This window comes from Rana temporaria, chromosome 3 (genome assembly GCF_905171775.1).
Source record: "Rana temporaria chromosome 3, aRanTem1.1, whole genome shotgun sequence".
NCBI lineage: Eukaryota > Metazoa > Chordata > Amphibia > Anura > Ranidae > Rana > Rana temporaria.
In genome coordinates, this window is record NC_053491.1 from 425328950 (window position 1) to 425352597 (window position 23648).

Consider the following 23648-nt stretch of genomic DNA (forward strand, 5'->3'; position numbering starts at 1 on the left):
TAAGAGGGCAGGAAAAAAAATATATATATATATATATATATATATATATATATATATATATATATATATATAATGTTGTTTCTCCAATTTCTTCAATATCCAACAACGCATCAAATTCTGTGTTTGACTGGCTACTAGAAGGCACAGCATCACTATATCTACAGTCAATAAAAATCCCCCCCTCCATGACTGCAGACAGCGAAGAACAAATATCCTTTCACTTTTAGAAATAAGAACTAGTCTGTCTAATGCTGCAAATAATACAAAATCTGATCTCACTTTCCTGAAACACATTCACCAGACAAAGCAATGGGGCATTCTTTGTACAAAATATCCTACAAAGCAGGGTTTTGTGATCTCCCGCAACGACATTCGAAATAGTATCAAACCTTCAGAAACTAAACCATTTCTTAAAAAATTGACTCCAGAACTTGCAGTTTACAGCTTTCCATGCTGCTGGCTCCTGCTCTCTCAGTGCTGCTTCCCTAATTTTCTAGTCTACACAGAAAGGGTTAAAAAAAAAGGAGGACAGTATAGTCTCAAGATAGTTTGTGAGAATGGAGGAGCAAGGGAGTTCTTTGCCATCCTAAGCTGTTGGGTTGTGCATTTCTATTGATGCCCACAGTGTAGAGACAGAACTCTGCATGCACGGGTGGCTCCATAGGATGCTTTAAGAGAAAGGAGCCACCCTGAAAGAGAAAACCTGGGGCAGCGGTCATGTCACCAGCTTAAACGGGAACACAGGCAAGGCTTAAAAGATAAAGAAGCTTTATACTCTGAGGGTTTCATTTCACTTTAACTTGATCTGCTACAATAAACTGACAATCAAGTTTCAGCTGCTATGAAAACTAGAATGTCATAAACAGCCCCGGGACAGAAAAGATTTCTGGACATGTTGTAATTTCTGTGGAGATAAAGAAGAAATTACATTTCATATGTTTACATTGTATAATTGGCTGTCAGACATTACGCAGCAGTAGATATGACAGCAATTGTGTCCAAGTCAATACAAACATTGCAAACAGAAAACTGCAAACAGCTGCGGGTCATGTTATATATCACTGATTAAAATAAAAATGTAAAAGCAACAAATGGTTTTATAATCAAAATCAATTCATTTTAAAAAAATCATTGCGTTTCATAATGCTAAAGTTGTGAAGAGCATCACTCAAAGTCAGGTATGTTCCGATTCGTTCCGATTTGTCCATGAAACGGTGTGATTGGATGAATGACCAAGGCGTTCATTTATAAAATGTTTTCACATAATAGTTACACATTTTAAATTTAGTTAAAAAATGTGTGAATCTTGTGTGAAAGCATTTCTGAATAGACCCTGAAGTGAAGCTGCCAAAGCACCTTTTTAAGCCTTTAAAAGGATCTGCACTTTTTAAGCTTGCCAAAAATGATTCTTATCTGTGCTTTGCAGTGCGCTAAAATGCAGATCTCAGGGTGCCATTTAAAATGAATGGCATCACAATGCAGTACAGTTCATGTATTTCCTTAACCACTTCCATACCAGGCACTTACGCACCTTCCTGCCCAGGCCAATTTTCAGCTTTCAGCACTGTCGCACTTTGAATGACAATTGCGCGGTCGTGCTACACTGTACCCAAATTTTTTTTATCATTTTGTTCCCACAAATAGAGCTTTCTTTTGGTGGTATTTGATCACCTCTGCGATTTTTATTTTTTGCGCAACAACTAAAAAAAGACCGAAAATTTTGAAAAAAAATAAAGTTTATTTGTTTCTGTTATTTTTTTTTTGTGAATAAGGAAGTTTTCTTCTTCGATTACGGGCACTATGGCGGCACTGATGGGCACCGGTGAGGCGGCACTGATAGGCAGCGCTGGTATGCGGCACTAATGGGCACTCATAGGCGGCACTGATGGGCACTCATAGGCAGCACTGGGCATGCATAGGCGACACTGATGGGCACTCATGGATGGCACTGATAGGTGGGCACTGGGCATGGATGGGAACTGAGGGGTGGCACTGAGGGCATTGCTGGGCATCACTTGTTTATCCCAGTGCCCATCTTGCCAGTCAGTGCCCATTTGTGGGCACTGATTGGCATCTTTCTCATTTACTTATTTTTTTACCGCCCCCTTCTCTGGTGGTCCAGTGTGAGCTTCCCTGGTGGTCCAGTGTGGGCACCCGAGGGGGGGCTGCGCTGATAAACAATCAGCGCAAACCCCCCGTCAGGAGAGCCGCCAATAGGCTCTCCTCTACTCGCGTCTGTCAGACACGAGTGAGGAAGAGCCATCAACGGCTCTTCCTGTTTACATCGTGATCAGCCATGATTGGACACGGCTGATCACGTGGTAAAGAGCCTCCGCCGGAGGCTCTTTACCGAGATCGGAGATGCAGGGTGTCAGACTGACACCCCGCATCACCGATCGCCGTGCTGTGCGCCCCCACGGGCGCGCGCCAGCATGAAATCCTGCAGGTCGTCAATAGACGTCCAGTCAGGATTTCACAACCACTTCCTGGACGTCAATTGTCTATTGACGGGGCGGGAAGTGGTTAAAGGCTATGTTAACCTTTAAGCAAAAAATAATAAATGCATATATCTTTGCAGGTATAAAAAGTGCATTTATTATTATTTTTTTAGTTTTTTACATAGGAGCCTGCAAAGCATCTGTGATCAGTGGATCGTGGGTGCAATGTCAGGCTCATGCCGACTCTCCCTCTGCTTTCTCCCTTTACCTTTGCATGGGCTTTTAGTTAGAAAGCTGGAGGAAGATCCAATGGACTACGAGCATGCTGATTGGCATACTCGTAGTCCCTTAGGCCGGGTACACATGGACAAACATGTATGGTGAAAGCGGTCCGTCGGACCGTTTTCACCATACATGTCTGCCAGAGGGCTTCTGTACGATGGTTGTACACACCATCGTACAGAAGTCCGCGCGTAAACAATACGCGGGGCGTGTCCACGGTGTCGCCGCGTCGATGACGCGGTGTCGCCGCGACAATGACGCGGCCCGCCTTTAAAATGCTTCCACGCATGCGTCGAAGTCATTCGACGCATGCGAGGGACGGCGGGCGCCTGGACATGTACGGTAGGTCTGTACTGACGACCGTACATGTCCGAGCGGGCTGAATTCCAGCGGGCTGTTTTAAAACAAGTCCAGGAATATTTGTCTGCTGGGAAAAGGCCCGGCGGGCAAATGTTTGCTGGAATTCGGCCCGCTCGCGCCCACACACGACCAAACATGTCTGCTGAAACTGGCCTGCGGGCCAGTTTCAGCAGACATGTTTGCTCGTGAGTATGGGGCCTTAGAGTACAACAAGCTGTCTGCCGTGGTGGTAGATGGGACTTGAAGTTTCTTCATTCACAGATCTCTCCCAGCATCACAGAGAGTGTAAACACAGAGATCCACATCCTGTCAGGGAGAGGAGACCGATGGTGTGTCCCTTGTACATAGGGACACCCATCAGTCACCTCCCCCAGTCAGTCCCCTCCCCCCACAGTAAGAATCACCTAGCAGGGCACCCATTTAACCCATTGATCGCCCCCTAGTGTTAACCCCTTCCCTGCCAGTCACATTTCTACAGTAATTGGTGCAGTTTTAAAGCACTGTTCGCTGTATAAATTTGAATGGTCCCAAAAATGTGTCAAAGGTGTCCGATGTGTCCGCCGTAATATCGCAGTCCTGACAAAAATCACAGATAACCGCCATTACTAGTAAAAAAATTATAAAAACAAAAAGGCATAATTCTATCCCCTATTTTCTAGACGCTATAACTTTTGCGCAAACCAATCACTATACGATTATTACGTTTTTTTTTTTTTACCAAAAATATGTAGAATATGTATCGGCCTAAACTGAGGAAAATTTTTTTTTATTTTATTTTTTTAATTGGGATATTTATTAAAGCAAAAAATAGTTTTTTTTTCAAAATTGTCGCTCTTTTTTTGTTTATAGCGCAAAAAAAATAAAAACCGCAGGTGATCAAATACCGCCAAAAGAAAGCTCTATTTGTGGGAAAAAAAGGATGTCAATTTTGTTTGAGAGCCACATCGCACGACCGCGCAATTGTCATTCAAAGCGTGACAGTGCTGAAAGCTGAAATTTCGCCTGGGCAGGAAGGGGGTATATGTACCCAATAAGCAAGTGATTGAGCAGCAAAGTGATATTAACACTGAAAGAAAAAAACAGGGGGCATTGATGCAAACTATCTCTCAGCCTATACAGAGCTGGCTGGGGTGACTGGTTGTCTATACAGGACGATACCCTCTGTAAGGCTGGCAATGCTGCTTTTGAATTGGGATTGCTGAAAACTGGGGCAAGCAGAGGAAAGCCTCAAGTATAGCAAGGGGCGTTAATAGCTGCATTGGAGGATACATTATACATTTGTTTGTGTCTGGAGTTCAGCTTTACATTTTAGATCTGGTGGAGTGATTTCTTCTTTTTTTTCAAAAAAAGCTTAAGGCAGCTTTCACGCGGAGCGCACCGTTTTTGTGTCCGCTCCGTGTGTGTCCGTTGGCTCAGCGGGGCCGGCCTGTCTCTCCTCCGCTCTCCCCTATGGGGAATCAGATGAAGACGAACCGTCTGTCCGTCTTCATCCGATCCGTTCCGCCGGACAGAAGAAAAATAGGGTTTTCTTCCGTCCGATGCTCCATCCGCTAACGGACGCGATCCCATAGGGATGCATTACAAGTCCCTAAACGGACTTGTAATAAATGGACGAACGGTCCGTCAATGTGAAAGGGGCCTAAAAAAAAGACTTTAAATTAACCTTAAAATATATTTTTTAAAGGTAGCATGACAATGTTTTTTAGAGCAACCAATTAGATACTCTTATTTCTAACAAGCACTAGAAAACTACCAGATTAGGTGGCTATGGGCAATATGGCAATGGATCACTAGCTTTTTAGATGGGTCCTATTGTAGGCCTCGAGTACTCACAATACAGTGCTTTCTGGGGTTGGCGAATATGCAGATTATCAGTTCCCTGATAGGGGGGAATAGTTCATCGGTCACATGGACATTAGGGTCAGCTACACCAGAATGGCCGTGTGCGCTATTTGAAAGTGATGAGCACACTTGGCACATACAGTGTAATTATTCCCAGCATTGTACATTGATACAGTGTACAATATCACCGGAACACACACACCATGTAACTACTACATGCAATATTATGCTGGAGCATGAGAAAACGCATACTGTTACTAGGAACGAAGAGAACGTGTAAAATATAACTGGGCAGTTGGAAGTTATTATTCTATAGATGACAGCTAGTTAGTTCTGTACTTTACAGCTGTCTGGGTACAAGGGCATGCTGGGAGTGGTAGTTTTTTATCAGCTAGGTGTCTGTACATTGCCTAGCCCCTTGAAGTGCAGTCTCAATGAGAGTTATTCTTTATATCATTCCTCTGAAACCACAAAATGTATTGTATTGGTTTTGTACACCAAACGTCTAGATACCTGTACCACGTATAAAAGAAAAAAAAAAATCTCAATAAATCCTACTAAACCTTACTCTAAATTCAATCTTGTATCAATAAATATGTGCCATAGTAAAGGTAAATATATTTTATATATGTGGGATACCAAAAAAATCTTTAGAGTGGAGAGCAAATGCCATTATACTCTGGACACTATGGTATTTATGTTTACAGGCCACTCATAAAATGCTGTGTAGCTTGCAGTATTGCATGGAGTGGTTATTGTAGTAATTTGTGATTGGAGGAGAGGCTGGTCACAAACAGTTTTTCCTTTAGGTCAGTATACTGTCATTTGCACAATGTGGGATACTGCCACCTTGTGGCCGAATTGCAATACTGTATCTCAACACATAATATATTAAAATTTTAACTCAAAACTGCAGTTATTAGGCCATCAAAACTATGTACCATTAAAACAAATCTGATTTCCTCCTAACTGAAATGAAAAACGAATTTCACAAACAAGAGAGACTCAAGATGTTAAACGGTTATGGGTGAATTTCAAAACATACATTCTTTAAAAACAAACATTTTCATTTATGTGCTACTTCAAGTATATTATTATTGAAGAAAATAATTCTCATAGAGTGTATAACAGAGCAGAGTAAAATACATCTGAAGTTTAAAATAGAGAAAACTCTGAATTATGTAAAATTGACTACATATTATTCTTACTACATTGTAAAATAATCTCATCAACCACAAGTTCTGAACCTCATTTTGCTTTCAAGAAATTCCACATGTGAAATACTGAAAAAAAGAGAATTATAGCCACAGTTTTTCAGGCTGAACCTTTTTCTAAAAAAACAAAAAAAAAAGTTGCTTGTAATGGGCAACAGACATATTGCTTATGATGCTTTCTATCCATTGTGCACACAGGCAAACCTGTAAAGTCCAAGGCCATTCCAACATTGACAGAAAAAGGACACTTGGCACTGACACCCTTTCCTTCAGATTTGGGGTCCTCTGATGAAATCATGCCTACACAGACAGGACAGGAGCCCACCTCAATGGGCGACGACCCCCTCCTGCTAAAAACTGCAAAATTTGGTGATAGAGGAGGGGGGTCACAGCTAGAAACAAAATTTACTACCGGTAATTATCAAGGATAAAACAATGTATGTGCTTCCCAATCCTCTACCTATGAGGCCTTGTTATTACGTTAAAACTCAAAATCAGCTAATTTAGGATAGATTGGGGAAGAGTTGGAACCTGTTAGGTCAGTGGTCATCAACCCTGTCCTCAGGGCCCACTAACAGGCCAGGTTTTATGCATTACCTTGGGGAGATGCAGACCAGAATACTGCAATCGCTGAGCAGCAAATGATATCACCTGTGATGTATTTCAGTTATCTTGCAAACCTGGCCTGTTAGTGGGCCCCGAGGACAGGGTTGATGACCACTGTGCTCGGTAACTATTTTGCCTGCGGCTGAGCTATGGAGCTTTCACTTCCTGGCCCTTCTCAATCGGACAGGAAGTGAGGGGAATCTCTCCAGGACGTATGAGCTCCGGTGAGCCCGCCAAGAAGTCTGCACAGCGCTGCGCTAACCACAGGCAGGGAGACATTTCCTGATCTCTGCAGAGACCTCGAGCATCGGGAATATGTCTCGCTGCCTGTGATTAGCGCAGCGCCGTGCAGACTTCCTGGCGGGCTCTGCACGTGGACTGTGCGAGATATCGTCCCTCTCCTCTTGTTTTGGCGTGTGAGGCTACATTCAATTCACATATCTACACTGTTCAAGCACTGCAACTGCAGGGCCTTTTGCCAGGAACACCATCAAAGATGCAGCATGTAGGATTTTTTTTTTTGTAAACGCATCACAGTAAAGGTCAGAGGACTGAATGTGAGCACAAGGTGTCACCAGGGCAGGAATCGTGGAGAAATCTTTCCAACTAGAACACAAACGCAATAAAAAAAACCTGTCAAAGGTTCTCAACTTTCCTTCACTCTATCCAAAACTATAACAAATAGCTGGCGTTAAAATTTACAACACTGCAAGGGCAAAGACCTTACATCTCAATAACAAAAGCTGATCTCTATGATCCACATTGCAAAAGTCTGGTTGTTTACCAAGAATTGCTTCTTGTGCTTACTAAAGTTATTGCGATTTCTGTGTTGCAACACACGCAAAGCCTTATGCCGCGTACACACAACCGTTTTTAATGTCATGAAAAAAACCAAAGTTTTTCTCAACGTGATTCTTGTCAAGCCTGCCTTGCATACACACGATCGTGGAAAAAAATGCTCGAGCAAAGCGCAGTGATGTACAAAAGGCACAATAAAGGCGAAGTTCCATTCGAATGATGCCACCCTTTGGGCCGATTATGCAATTTTCCCTTCTAACTTGCTTCTGAGCAAGCGTGTTTTTTCCCCCCGTCGTTAAAGCCTACACACGACCATTTTTCACGACGGCAAAAAAGACGACGTGAAAGACGTCGAGAATTTTCTTTTTTAATGCCCATTTTTCTCGTCGAGAAAAATGCTCTGGAGCCTAAACACGATCGTTTTTAATGACCAATTTAAAAAATGGCATTTTTCTCGTCATGAAAAATGGTTGTGTGTACGCGGCATTAACAGAATCTTCATTTTAAATCAGATAAATACATTCTATGTACATCAAAATAAAGGGTGTGCGAAGGCTTGTTTTCTTGTTTCTTCTCCTAGCAGATGAAATCCAATACAATCACTTCATGTTACAGACAACAGGAAAAGCTGCTGATGCGTTTCACACCTACGAAGATGCTTAAAGAGGAAGTAAACCCTCACAAAAAAAAAAACACCCTGCAAGAGAAAGACATAATGAGCTAGTATGCATAGCATACGCCGTAGACATCGGTGCAGACTTTTCTTCAAATATCTCCTAAACCGTGTAGGTTTAGGAGATATTTCTTGTACCTACAGGTAAGTCTTAATCTAGGCTTACCTGTAGGTAAAAGTGGTCTGTAAGGGTTTACAACCACTTTAATCATAGCTATGATTACGCACCTTCATAGGTGTGAAATGCGTCAGAAGCTTTTCCTGTTTTCTGTAACATGAAGTGACTGTATTGGATTTCATCTGCTACACAAGATTTCAATAAAGATGCCTTCAACTGTGTGCAGCAGTCCAGGATTTTTTCTTCCTTCCTAGTTCGTTGCAGAGCCAGCACCTGTAAGTTCCTAAAAGGGCATGTGCTTTAGCGGACTGGGGCTTAGAGCGGCAATCCTTCTCTAGAAAAGCACCAGTACGTTGGAGACGAGGACCCTTGCTTTGTGTGTGATAGAAGTAGTCTCTCTGCAGAGATCCAACACACCCCCTGCTGAATAATAGCTAGAATACTGCAATCAGAAGAGAGGATGAGCTATGCTAAATGCAGAACTGTACATCGGACATCTGCAGAGAGACCAGTGCTTCCACATTGAGAGCAAGGGTCCTTCTCTTCAACATGCTGGCAGGAGATGGGCTTTTCTACTCAAGATGTGGCTGCTAATTAAAGAAAATAAACTTTCATTTTGATGCACCTAGAATGTGTTTAGAAATGTTTGATTTAAATTAGGCTTTAAGATCAAGTACACACCAACATGAAAAGAAGAGGCTTCCATTAATACTGAAGTACAAGTCCTCAGAATGGTCAGATTTTACCAGTGTGAGCTCTGTGTTACAAACTTTTTGAAAGAGGAACCGTTCGTTCCCCATGTATATCCACCTTGTGCTGCCGGGAATTCAGTGATGGAATATTTTACAGGACAGCTTTTTGCCAAGTACTGGAGAAACGATAACAAAGTGTTCATAAGCCATACATTCCTATAAAACTATAAATCGTCATTCGTTAGGGAAAATCAGAAAGAAACATTGTTTACTCAGTGAATGACCCGGTGAAGTATTGATAGAGAAATCTCTCACAGTATAAAAAGGCTCCTCAAAGGTGAATGATTTACCTCTGAATGCTTTCCAGTGGTTGGTCTTGACTAAGCATTGCTAGAACTATAAATCTCTCCCTGTTATGTCCCAAAGAAGAGGCGATTCTTAAGCTTTCGGAGGAATTACAGGAAACAAATTATTATGACTTCAGGTTCCATTAGCTCACTCTTGATCTCCATAAAATGTCCATGCCATGTATGGTATAGGCAGATTGGTTGCAGGGACCTGCACATGTAGAAAAGCTCCATGGTCGCCTGCAAGCGTAGATTGTAAAATGATTTTCCATACCGTACTTTTGTTCAGGAGCATTGTTTGCCATTTGCCCTGACTATGGCATCTTGCTCATAAATGGCTAGGAGGTCTATGCTGAGGGAAGGGCACCACAAACTGTGGATATTAAGATCAGTTCATACTTTTTGAAGACATTCTTTGTTCTATTTTCTCAGTTGATAACGTCTGTGCCATTCAGAAACACGTGTGTACCTAAGTCAGTTTAAAAAGTCACATGATAAAATTCTAACTGGAGTCATAGGGCAGGCGTTATACTGGTGGGGCAGGGGGTGGGCGTGCTGGGGTGATGTTAGGTTGAGGTTCTCTTTGAGAAGGGGGTGGGGGCCTGTAAAGAAAACAGAAGAAAAAACACATTACCAATTGGCTAATAACATAGACAGAGTTGAAAATATCCCTTTAGTGACCCAAGGTCAATGGTTAATTGCTCAGACCAAATTTAAATACTTTAACCACTTACCGACCGCTGCACGACTATATACGTCGGCACTTTGAAGATAAATTCCTTGGTAATGGCAGCAGCTGCTGCCATAACCGAGGTATCCATCTCTTCAGACTGCAGTGAACGATAATGGTGGATTTTTTTTTATTTTTTCCAAAAAAAAGTGCGCTTGTAAGTAGGGTTGTCCCGATACCACTTTTTTAGGACCGAGTACAAGTACCGATACTTTTTTTCAAGTAGTCGCCGATACCGAATACCGATACTTTTTTTAAATGTGTCCCCAAATGCAGCCATGTCCCTCACATATGCAGCCATGTCCCTCTAGCCATGTCCCTCACATATGCAGCCATGTCCCTCCAGCCATGTCCCTCCAGCCATGTCCCTCCATACCTTTGCCGCCGAAAGCCGGCGCATGGAGAAAATCACAGCATTCATTTGAATAGCTGTTTTGCCCGCGTGTATAGACACTCCCCCTTGCTCGGGATTGGACAGATCACGATCACCCATCCAATCCCGAGCAAGGGGGAGTGTCTATACGCGCGGGAACACTACAGCTATTCAAATGAAAGCTGTGATGTTCCCGCACGGCGTTTAACCCATGCGACGGCTTTCGATGCGGCGGTGCGATGCGGCGGCTTTCGATGCGGCGGCAGCGGCGGGGGGGGGGGGGGACAAGTATTCTATTTAGGTATCGGGGGTATTTGCGCGAGTACGAGTACTCCCGCAAATACTCGGTATCGGTACCGATACCGATACTGGTATCGGTATCTGGACAACCCTACTTGTAAGACCGCTGCACAAATATGGTGTGACAAAAAGTATTGCAATGACCGCCATTTTATTCTCTAGAGTGTTAGAAATAAATAAAATACATAATGTTTGGGGGATTCAAGAAATTTTCTAGAAAAAAAAATTGTTTTTAACTTGTAAACACCAAGTCTAAAAATCAGGCTCGGGTCTGAAGTGGTTAATTAACTTAACTGTACCTTACTGGCTAATTTGCCTACCTAAAACATTTTTAAGGTGGCATTAGAACTGCTTATCCACCTATATAAATCAATAGAAATACAAAAGGCAAGTTGATGTAGCATAGAAGCAGGTCTACAGCAGGTCAAATTCACAATGGATTCCGGATGATCTTTGGGTGGGAGCAGCTAGTTTTCCCAATAGGGTGCTTATGGTATTCTTAGCACTGGGCTAAGGAATTTCAATATAGTAATTATGGATGTGAAGTGAACTAGAGCCATCAAAAGCTGCCAAGCCCCCAACCATCTAAGGGAAAACAATGACTAGAAAGTCAAGCAATACTTCTACATAAATCAAAACCACAATAATATGTTTAAAGATTCAGTTGCTCACCATTCAGTTAGCTGCCCATTCCATTCTCACAATAAGGTCTTCCTGTGCTTAAACAGCCAATCACACTTTCTAATAACCTCATCACTAGCCATGTGTGCTGCAATTGCAGCCCCACTAATTCTAATGACAAAACTACTGCTTGTCTCCTGGACAGATGCTTTAAAGGCCAGTTCACACCAGATGCAATGCAGTTCTGTGTGCATTTTTTCTGCACTAAAAATGCATGCACAGTGTTTTCCATGTATTCCAATTTGGGCTGGGGAAATTAAAGATTAATTCCTCGATTAATCTTTAATTATTTTGATCGATCAAAATTCTTTTGATCGTTCAAAATTCTTGACGTCACCGGACAGCCTGGACAGTGAGACTTACGCTGCTGGATGCAAGCAAACTGCACCCATTGGATTGAGGTACTTTTGCATCTGTGGAGCAGGAGGATGCATCAGGCTCCATCAGGGGAAGGGGGCAAAAATAACCATTGTTTTCCTGTCCTAAGCAGTTTTGTGCAGACAATTCTTTGTGTATCGGCAACATCTGTTCTGTGCGAAAGACTGTTCAGTTCTTCAGGGTATATTGTCAATAAAATGCGATCATATCTGCTTCCAGAAAAAGTAAACACTCTGGTATGTCTGCCTGACTGGCTAAAGTGATGCCTACTATAAAGTGACTGACAGTCAATATACTAGAAATGTTTTATAATTAAAGTTAAACTAATTTGCTATGTTTTTCTTAAAGTTTAATAAGAAAAAATAACTTATGTCAGTGCTACAGTTTGAATTTAAAACTTATTTGTGTGAACTATAAAAATATGGATTGTGGAAACTAACTAGTGTCAGGTGATTGTATATAGTGTAATAGTGTATACCACATTTACCACTGACTAATGCAGAGTTGCAATGCAAGGAGATCAGCTAAAAGTAGTTGGATCTGTATGTGCGTTATAATTAAATCGAAATTAGTCGATTAATCGATTTAAAAAAAAAAAATCGAACGAAAATTTTAATCAGTAACAGTCCTAATTCCAATGGCTCTAGTTCACACCATGCAGTCAGTTTCCGGTGCAGAAACGGACTGCATGGTGTGAACTAGAGCCATTGGAATACATGGAAAACTCTGTGCATGCAATTTGTGCAGAAAAAAAAGCATACGGAACTGAACTAAAGATTTGCCTCTTAATTATTTGGGCCGGTGTTGGACTCGCTGGTTGGCACCTGGGGTCCTGCAGTGAAATGGTGGAGTCCTGGAGAAAACAAAGCTAAGTTTTCTCTGCGACTTCATGGCTGGTACAGATCTGATGGGAGGTGCCATTTTTAATTGAATGGTAAATGGCCTGAGAACTTGGACACACCATCACAGCGGGGGCCTGCTAAAGGTTTTGCTGGACTCGTCCAGCCCCAACAACCCCTGATAAAGCTCTCCTCAGCTTGGCCAACAAGAGATTAGGTAACTGATGCACAATTCAGCTTAATACTAGACAGATCAGGAGATAAACAGGGTTATGAAAACACCAAGACCTATGCAAAGACTTCCTGGCTTAAGAATTTGGGGAAGAAAGGAAAGGATTGGTCTGGTTAAATTTGGTTTAGCCATTAGCCATCACTCTAAAGGGTCAACACATCAAGCAGGTAATAGAACTAAGCCTGGCACTAGGAATCCATCAGTTGGTCTTCCGGGCTATGTCACTCTCGCAATACCTTTGCCACCTCTTGCTAATGTCAGACTTCTAACATATTTCATATCAGAGAGCAGATCCTGCCTGCTTCCATCCACCCTGGTATGTGCTATGAGAAAACAGCTTTGCCTAGTTGTGAAAAACGAACAGAGAAAGTCCATGCTGGTCACATCCAAGCACTAGAATAAGTAAACATCAGCGGTTTTCCACTGAGTGCTATAAATGAGGTTTCACACAAGGCTTCAAGGCCACATTTGCCTAATGCTGGTGTGCATAGGTGTGCGCAGCCTATTGTATTAGGGCAGGGGTGTCCAAACTTTTTTCAAAGATGGCCAGATTTCATCAAGTGAACATGTGTGAGAGCCGGCCATTTTACCTGACTTTCTTTGAACCATTAAAATGAAATGCAAAGTAAATATTTTATACAAAGTTTATTGCACAGTGCCTGTGATTGGCTCTGCGCGCTGTCAGCTTCATAGCGGCTCTGGCAAATAGATTTGTGAACACGCCCAGCTACACGCCCTGCTACACATCCTAACAATGAGAGCGGCGCTCGGGATTTGTCATGCTGAAAATGTATAAAAAAATAAAATAACATGGGAATGTACTTGGGGGGGCCACATTAGAATGTATATGTAAATCCCAAATGGGGGCCACATCAAACCGGAACGCGGGCCAGACTTTGGACATGCCTGCATTAGGGTGTGCACCCCAAAGTTTAAACACACATCAATGCCACCTGCTGTCACAGGAAGGAAGCTCTGGTGTAATGTGTTCCTAAAGTTGAACCCAACCTTTAATATAATGAAGGCATTTGCACTGGCTACTGGCACCTACAACCACCCACCTGGTTCCGCCCCTGGATAATGCTAATAAGCATTGGGTGATTAGGGTGTGCCCAGGCACACCCAGCACACCATGTGTGCACGCCTATGCTGGTGTGTGCCTACTGATTCTAATAAACCTTCCGAAGTTTGAATAGGACCAGCAAAGACCTTCTCCATCTGTATTGGCCTTTATATCAGCCTATACTCTGGACCCTTGCATCAGCTATATGACACATGTGACCAATGAGGTCTTACAAAAGCAACATTTGTATACGAATGCATTACCCTATGCAAAAAAAAAAAAAAAAAAAGTTATTTGTTTTTGCCCACTTTAATAATAATTAATAAAAAATAAAAAAAAGTTGACCACACTTACCGGGATGGTGTGTGTTGAGGCTGTCTTCCCACATATGTAGGGACAGGATAGTTATTCTGTGGATATGACTGCAAAGGAACAAAACAAACATTTTTATGTAAGATTTCTTAATCTCTAGAGAGGTTTCCTAATACAGAGCTGTACAGACAAAATAGATTGGATTATCAGATAGAGCTTTAAAGTCCAACTACGGACAACACTTTGTATTTCGTTTTACATACAGCTGGGAAGGGTTAGAGCCTCTGCCAGATATCTGTTACCAAATGAAAACAAAAGGGAAACAGGAACAGCACTATTATTGAACGGACTGTTTATCATATGTCGATCACTTTTCCTTTTGTTTTATATTTTGTGATACCTTGGGGGGTATCTGTTCTTGAGAGTCCAGCAGCTTCTGCTTAATAACATAAGAAGTGCTTTGTTGGCCCTGAGATACACATTCAGCTTTTTACTTCCTGTCAGTACAGGAGAAAATGGGACATCTCTACAATGGAAAAACAATGAAAACAGAGTAAGAAAGGGCTAGAATGTCTGTTATCACCGCTCTACTTTAAAAGGTGACAGCCACTACCTCCCCTGATACATCCCTAAGCACAACAATCACGATCCAGCCATATGCATGAGAGCAGAGGCTTTCTCCACTCTCTCTAAACTCATTGGCTCCGACACAACCAGTGAGGAGGTCAATGAACACACAGGGCTCAAGAGCAAGCACACACAAGTGCCCTCATAAAAAGCAGCTTGCTATGGAGGCACTCGGCAGGGGGGGGGGGGGTAATATGCCAGATGTGCTGACGGGGGACCTGAGAAAAGGAGGACTGGTGCTGCTCTGTGCAAAACCATTGCTGATTAAGAAATTTTTTGGTACTCAATTCCTGAGACAGGCTGACATGCTGAAGGGAATCATCAATTAAAGTGGAGGTTCACCCGCAAATAAAAAATTTTACCCTTAGATTGATGCTCATTTTGTCTAGGGGAATCGGCTAGTTTTTTTTAAATCGAAGCTGTACTTAACGTTTTAGAGATGCATCTTCTCCGCCGCTTACGGGTATGGGCTGCGGGACTGGGCATTCCTATTTTGATTGACAGTCTTCCGACAGGCTTCCGACGGTCGCCTTCCATTGCATCACGATTTTCTGAAAGTAGCCGAACGTCCGTGCTCAGGCGCAGTATAGAGCCGCACTGACGTTCGGCTTCTTTCGGCTACTCGTGACGCGATGGATGCGACCGTTGGAAGCCTGTCGGAAGACTGTCAATAAAAATAGGAACGCCCAGTCCCAAAGACCATACCCGGAAGCGGCGGAGAAGATGGCTCTCTAAAACGGTAAGTACGGTTTCGATTTTAAAACAACTAGCCGATTACCGTAGACAAAATGAGCATCAATCTAAGGGTAAAAATTTTTTTATGGGTGAACTCCCGCTTTAAGTAAAACAACCCTTTCCCTCAGCCTTATTAACCAAAACATATAGGACTTAAATTAAAATATCTGTCTCGCTCATACAAGGCCACTTACAGGTTCATGAGTTGGTTGGTGGATGTTTCTGTTGGGTCCCATCGGCGGCACATTTCTCGGAGGGGCACTATAGGTTTGTCCACCACCTGGAGGAACATTTTGTTGATTCCTTGGGGGCCCAGACATTGGAGGTATCCTTAAAGGTTGTCCGTGTGGATTATTCTTTATCTGACCTGTTGGGGGGCCATTCCCTCCATTTTTCTGTGGTGGGTTTCTTGAAGGACCAGTCGGAGGATCGCTTCTATCAGGAGTCTTACGTGGTGCTGGTCTTTCTCCATCCAGTTTCGCTCTGAAAAATTAACACAATTTTCAGAATTTGAAGTGCAACTTCAATCAAAACCTTTTTTTCGTGTTGGACAGACTGGAGAAGTATCAGAACTTCTGTAAAGGTTTGGACTCCTCTCCATCTCCATTACATTAGGGCGAGGGAATTAGTCGTTTACAGAAGATAGCTTTTAAAGATAACAATGTTTACAATTTCAGTTCAATTCAAAACAAGTAACAAACACATGGGAAGTTTGGCAAGATCCAAATATATATTTCTGTACTTGCAGAAGTGTTCTTTGCTCAAAAATGGAAAAAGCGCATGCAGACATCACATCTAGGGACTGGCAAGCTGCAATATGATAGGATGTTTTGTACGGACTATAAACTCCCTTTCTTGGAGTCCAATGAGGGACACATTAAGTTGTTAACCTTTTTACTGTCACCTACAGGAGAAACAGACACAGCCAGCTAAGGATAACCTCAAACCCCCCCCCCCCCCCCCCCACTACCAGCATGCCTCAGTCCTGTAGAACAGCTTTACTGAGAGCATGATCATAAACACAAAGGTATGGGACTTTTTTCTCTTAGTACAGTGGAACCCCGTTAATGAGCATTTCGCAATACAAGCACTGTATTTAAAAAATTCTTGACTCAGGTTTGTGAGTGTTGTCTTGCAAAACAAGCAGGATTCAAGCTTGCGCCGTCCTATCTTAGATTTCAATATTTCGGATGGCCGCTAGGTGGCGCTTCCATTGCGGTTGGCGTAGAATATGTAAATGAGGAGATACGCCGATTCACGAACGTATGCCCGGCCGCCGCAGTAGTTTTACGCTGTTTCCGTAAGGCATTAGCAGGCCTAAAGTTATTCCATATATTAGGTGGAATAACAATGTTAAAGTATGGCCACCGTTCCCGCCGCGAGATTCAAATTTTTTACGTTGTTTGCGCAAGTCGTCCGCGAATCAGGATTTACGTTGTTTACGTCCACGTCGAAATCAATAGGCCCGTGCGGCGTACTTAGCCGCAATGCACCCTGGGAAATGTAGGCGCCCGGCGCATGCACATAAAAAAAAAAAAGGCAAAAACGTGAGGTCAAGCCTCATTACCATACAACACGCCCCCCTCCAAGACATTTGAATTTGGCGCCCTTACGCCCGCCCGCTTTAGGCTACGCCGCCGTATATTAGCAGGCAAGTACATTGAGAATCATTACTTGCCTAGCTAACTTACGGCGGCGTAGCCTAAACAGGCTAAGCTACGCCGCCGCAAGTTTGCACCCAGGTACCTGAATCTACCTATTTGTTCCCGAGCCTGAGGTTTTCTGAGTTCAGCTGAGGTGTCCTCAGTCCTTTCCGGGTGTACCACATGCGGTATTGCATGCCACTGAAGTCAATTTTCAATTCCATTGACTTCAATGGGGAAACTTGCTTTGATATGCGAGTACTTTGGATTACGAGCATTCTCCTGGAACGGATTATGCTCGTAATCCAAGGTTCCAGTGTAGTTTCCAAAAAAAAAAAAAGATATTACAGTGAATTCAAATATCTTCTTTTCATTCTGGTCCATTAAGGGACACAGGAAGTCTTTAACCTTTATGCCGCATACACACGACCGTTTTTCATGACGAGAAAAATGCCATTTTTTTAATTGGTCATTAAAAACGATCGTGTGTAGGCTCCAGGGCATTTTTCCTCAACGTGAATTTAGAACATGCTTTAATTTTTCTCGTCATGAAAAATGGTCGTGTGTAGGCTTTAACCACTTAAGGACCTTGCCTTTTTTTTAGATTTGGCGTTTACAAGAAAATTACTTAAAACCCCCAAACATTATATATATTTTTTTCTAACTGTAACGGAATTACCCGTGACACCCCGAGACTTTTGAAGAATGGGGGGTACTCCTGGCACCCTAGAGAATAAAATGGCGGTCATTGCAATACTTTTTGTCACACCGTATTTGCGCAGCGGTCTTACAAGCGCACTTTTTTTGGAAAAAAGTCACTTTTTTTAATTAAAAAATAAGACAACAGTAAAGGTAGCCCAATTTTTTTACATATTGTGAAAGATAATGTTACGCCGAGTAAAATGATACCCAACATGTCGCGCTTCAAAATTGCGCCTGCTCGTGGAATGGCGTCAAACTTTTACCCTTAAAAATCTCCATAGGGGACGTTTAAAAAAATTCTATAGGTTGAGCTACAGAGGAGGTCTAGGGTTAGAATTATTGCTCTCACTCCAACGATGGCAGTGATACCTCACTTGTGTGGTTTGAACACTGTTTTCATATGTGGGCGCTACTCACATATGCGTTCGCTTCTGTGAGCGAAGCGCGTCGGGACGGGGCGCTTTAAAAAAAAAATGGTTTTTGTTTTCATATTTATTTGTATTTATTTTATTAATTTTTATACTAAAAAAAAAATTGATCACTTTTATTCCTATTACAAGGAATGTAAATATCCCTTGTAATAGAAAAAAAGCATGACAGGTCCTCTTAAATATGAGATCTGGGGTCAAAAAGACCTCAGATCTCATATTTAGACTAAAATGCAAAAAAAAAAATATTGCTTTAAGAAGCATGGGTGGAAGTGATGTTTTGACGTCGCTTCTGCCCTGCTATGCTATGGAGACGGGTGGGGGCCCATCTTGCCCTCACTCGTATCCTAGCCGAGCAGGAGAGAGGACCCGATCGCCTCCGCCGCTACTGACAACTCCAGTAAGCGGTGGAGGGCGCGGGAGAGCGGCGGGAGGCCCCCTCTCCCGCTGTCGATAACTGTGATCTCATGGTTAAATCCGTCGTGGAGACCACCGTTATCGTTTAAAGGACCGCTCACTGAAAAGATGGATATCTCGGTTGTGGCAGCAGCTGCTGCCGTTACCGAGATATCCATCTTTAAAAAAATGACATATATATACAGTGAGGGGTCCTTAAGTGGTTAACGATGGGAAAAAAACGTGCATGCTCAGAAGCAAGTTATGAGACGGGAGCACTTGTTCTGGTAAAACTAGCGTTTGTAATGGAGGTAGTACATTCGTCACGCTGTAACAGACTGAAAAGCACAAAAACTGAAAAGCGCAAATCGTCTTTTACCAAACTTTTTCTAACAGGAAATCAGCAAAATCAGCCCAAAGGGTAGCGCCATTCCAAAACTTCCCCTTTATAGTGCCGTCGTACGTGTTGTACGTCACCACGCTTTGCTTGAGCAGTCCAACAGAGGAGGTGGGCAACACAGCAAACAAATGTTTACACACCTTAGGGCTGCCTGAAGCATCTTAGACCTAAAGATAGAATTAAATGAGGCCTAAATGTCCACTTGGTAAAATTTAGTAGCATGGGAACAGAAAAACAGGCGGCAGCTATGCAAATCTGAGAAACAGTTTAAAGGGTAGAAGATCTTTGAGAACATAAGTATGGACGGTGGTCTATATCAAATAAATTGTGCGCAGTGCTGAACCTATTAACATATAAAAACATGTACAAAAAAAGTTTCTCAATAAATAGATCATTCTTAATTTAAGATGAATGTAATGAATATAAATCCTTCAGCATATATTGCATTTTACACATCTGTGAACCATAAATACTGTATTCTAGGATTAAAATATAAAATTCAAAGTGCAATCTAAATACATGTACACTTTAAATTGCTATTGGATACCACATTTGAAGTGCATTGTGACGTTCAATTAAGTGTAAATCTCAGCGCTACCTCAAATATAAAGTGTGCTCTAACCAGTGTATTTCAGGTGCTTTTTAAACCCCTTTGTGCCCCCTTCATTCGGATTGACTCACAAAATACAGAGGACCTTTATTTTATAAAAGGTCTTATGGCACTTTTCCCAAGGGACAATATACAGGCTAAATCTGTCCTCCTCAAGGGGCTTTAAACCTCCAGCAATCCACACTAGTGCATTAAACAGAGAAAAACAGAAGATATACTACATAGTGTAAATGTTTACCTTTTAAATGCATTAAAATACCGTATTTATCGGCGTATAACGTGCACCCTAACTTTAAGAGGGAAGTTTTAGGAAAAAAACTTTCCACAGCCCCCTGCGTATTACACGCAGGCTCAGTTTACCCTCCATTTTCAGGGTAAAAAAGTGAGTGTTATTCGCCAATAAATACAGTAAGTTAAAACATTTACAGTCTTTTGGTGCTACACCAGAACCAGCTAAAGTGCCTAGTTCTCTTTGCTTGCTGATGTCACTTAACTCGTTCAATGCGTTTCATCACAGATGAGCTGCTCCTGATGAACTGTGCTGTGATGAACCGTGTCTGTGCCTGGACGGTACATGGCTAAAAAAGCTGGAATTTTGTCCAGGACCACAATGGATCTTTATTCACCCCTGATGACTGATGTACACCACTGCAATGGCATTGTCCAATTGGAGAGTTCAAATCTGAGACTGGAAAGTTTCTCTCTGAGTTTCTGCAGTTTTTCCTGTGGAAGAAAACTCTGAGCTGAGCAGTGTCCAGGACTAGACCTAGATACTGCACATTATGAGTCTGTTTCAGCGACAGACCTTTTGCCCAACACTGCCTGCTCTGACTATTCCCTCAATAGGTGGTGGTCTAAGTATCCAACAATAGAGCCACTATAGTGCAGCAGGGATAATACTGGAGCCAGCACCTTGGGGAACACCCGAAGGTCCAAACAAGAGATCAAAGAGTAGGTTCATAAATTGGTTTTACAGGGGCCCCACAACAAAGTGTAGGAATCCCTGGTGTGCTGTAGAGATGAGGAGATGAAGGTAAGCATCCTTGATGTCTACAGAAGCTAGAACACCTACCTGGTGAAAGGAAGCTAAAACAGATTTAGTCCACGTGGAATTTCTGGACCTGGATGAAGAAGTTTGAAATCAAAGATGGGGCAGAAACCCCCTTTAGGTTTAGGAATGGTGAATACAGTTGGAGTAAAACCCCTGAAACCATTCTGCAACTGGAAATGGGGCAATCACACTTTACACCAGAAGACCCGAGTGGGCTTGATGGAGATCTGCTAATCTTTGTAGTAGTGTTGTAGATGAGAACGAGAAGGGGGCAAAAAGCGAGACTCTAGTTTGTAGACTTGGTATACCACTTTCTGTTCCCAAGCTTCTGAGATGCAAGTGTCCACAGGGGTTAACAAACATCCCCCACTCTGGGGGTCTTAACAAGGAGATTTGGAAAATGTCCCATGTCAAAGAGTGATAAGACTCTTGCCACCAGTTGCATCCTTAATAATATTTTGGGAGCTGGTTGAAGAGACATCCCTCAAAACCATGCAGTACCCACAAACAACAGTAGTGCCTGAGCATGTAATCCAGCATCAGCCGCTGATAGCGGCATGCACAATGAAAGTTACTGGTGCTCCTCTGGGCATGAATGCATTGGAGACAGTAGGTGTCAAGGACCTTGGAGTGCTGGAGTGTTTCTGCTTGAGGTCCTAGTTCCTGTATTTCAGAAGATGGGACATTGCTGACAGTTCGTTGCAGATGATGCTGGACACATTGCAAATGGTTTATTTTGTCCTGACTGGGTCAATAGGACAATGCTCCTTCAATGCTTATCTCAGGCTATTGAAATGCTAAGTGGAGCCGGCTTGTGAAATACCTTGTTATTGTGTTCTGCAGGTTAATAGCTGTTGTCAGAGACGGGACGTCTCTGGGAGATAATTACCTCCACTAAATGACTTTTAGAATGTGATTGAAGTTCATTGTATGTGTATTGTATAGTGGGGAATTGCAGACGAGACGCCTAGTCACCTCGTCAGGCTAAATGATTAGATAATTGGCTCAGGTTAATTATTCTGATTGCTTCATTGTACTTTGATTGATAAGCTTGTAAACTGTATATAACCAGCAGAATGCTGCCATTAAAGAGAGTCCTGTTTGAACTTACATACAGCCTGCCTGGTGTTTTGTTCTTATGGATCCCGAACGGCACATAGCTATAATTCGGATCCCGGAACCTTGGATGACTGGACCATCAGACGTTGCAATCGGCAATCTGATCCAATAGAAGCAGAGGAGTGTCGGGAGAGCAGAACCGAGCGAGCAAAGGGTCTCGTTACAGTAGGTATATCAGAGGCCATCAATTATAGATGTGGACCGCTATGCTGTGGATTGGTAGTCAACGGTGCTTCATTAACCTCTTATAATGTGGAGGTTAGATTTTGGTAAGTGCTCTGTGTTAGTGGTGGGAATCTCATGGTCTTCTTATGGTGACAGCAGTAGATGGACTTGGTCATTTATGGACATTTAAATGTGCTTTTCACTTTAATATCTGCTGCGTTTTTTATATGGAAAACGGCTGCGTTGCCTCTGTTAATCAGGCGCACAACTGAGCTAGTTTAACTCAGGAATAGGTCATTCTACTTAGCTAATGTGGCACATGTCACGCCTGACAGTTTCTTGCACCATTATAATGGTACAGGAAGCTTAAAGCAGAACTTCACCCTAAAAGGGAAGTTCCAATTTTATGCCCTCTTTCCCCCTCCCCATCTGTTTTTGGCACTTTTCTGTGGAGTGGGGGAAGCAGGTACCTTGTTTCGACAGATACTCGCTCTCACTTCTGGTTGGATCGCTCAGGGGGGACTTCTCCACGACTTCCTTCATTTTTCTGGGACACATGACAGGTCCCAGAAGGCTGCGGGGCAATTCACAAAGCACAGTGCAGGTCACGCATGCGCAGTGGGCTGCTGGCTGTGAAGCCACCAGCTATCACAGCTGGCTGCCCAAACGAAACACGCCGGCACCAGGACTCAAAGACTGGTGAAAAAGCAGTTTGGGTGATCACGACGCTGGACCCCTGGATAGGGGAGTGTCCTTGTATTAAAAGTACTTGTAGCTGCTTAGGCCCAGATTCTCAAAGGAGATACGCCATCGTATCTCTGAGTCTGGGCGGTCGTATCAATGCGCCTTATTCATAGAATCAGTTACGCATAGATTTCTATTAGATCCGACCGGCGCAAGTCTGTTACACCGTCGGATCTTAACTGCATATTTACGCTGGCCGCTAGGGGCGTGTACACTGATTTACGCCTAGAAATATGTAAATCAGCTAGATACGCAAATTCACGAACGTACGCCTGGCCGACGCAGTACAGATACCCTGTTTACGTTAGGCTTTTCCCGGCGTAAAGTTACCCCTGCTATATGAGGCGTACATGCGGCGTACCAATGTTAAGTATGGACGTCGCTCCCGCGTCGAATTTTGAATATTTTACGTCATTTGCGCAAGTCGTCCGTGAATGGGGCTGGACGTCATTTACGTTCACGTCAAAACCAATACGTCCTTGCGGCGTACTAGGGAGCAATGCATGCGCCGCTCGTGAAAAACGTCAATCACGTCGGGTCACAAGTTATTTACATAGAACACGCCCCCGTTCCAAATTTGAATAGGACGGGCTTACGCTGGCCTATTTACGCTACACCGCCGCAACATACAGAGCAAGTGCTTTGAGAATACAGCACTTGCCAGTCTAAGTTGCGGAGCTGTAACGTAAATAGGATACGTTACGCCCGCACAAAAATACGCTTATCTACGAGAATCTGGCCCTTAATGTT

The 23648-nt window shown here is 42.9% G+C and overlaps 1 protein-coding gene across 1 annotated transcript in view; it reads right to left on the reverse strand.

The window, feature by feature from the left end:
* Positions 1–8980: 8980 nt before the first annotated feature.
* The window catches only part of ADAM9 (ADAM metallopeptidase domain 9), a 159569-nt gene continuing 144901 nt past the window's right edge, over positions 8981–23648 (reverse strand). The window contains exons 20-22 of the mRNA XM_040346239.1: positions 15835–16123; positions 14321–14388; positions 8981–9972 (exon numbers count right to left, since the gene is read on the reverse strand). Of these exons, the coding sequence (XP_040202173.1) occupies positions 9897–9972; positions 14321–14388; positions 15835–16123 (433 nt within the window). The 3' untranslated portion in view covers positions 8981–9896. The remainder of the gene's footprint in view (positions 9973–14320; positions 14389–15834; positions 16124–23648) is intronic.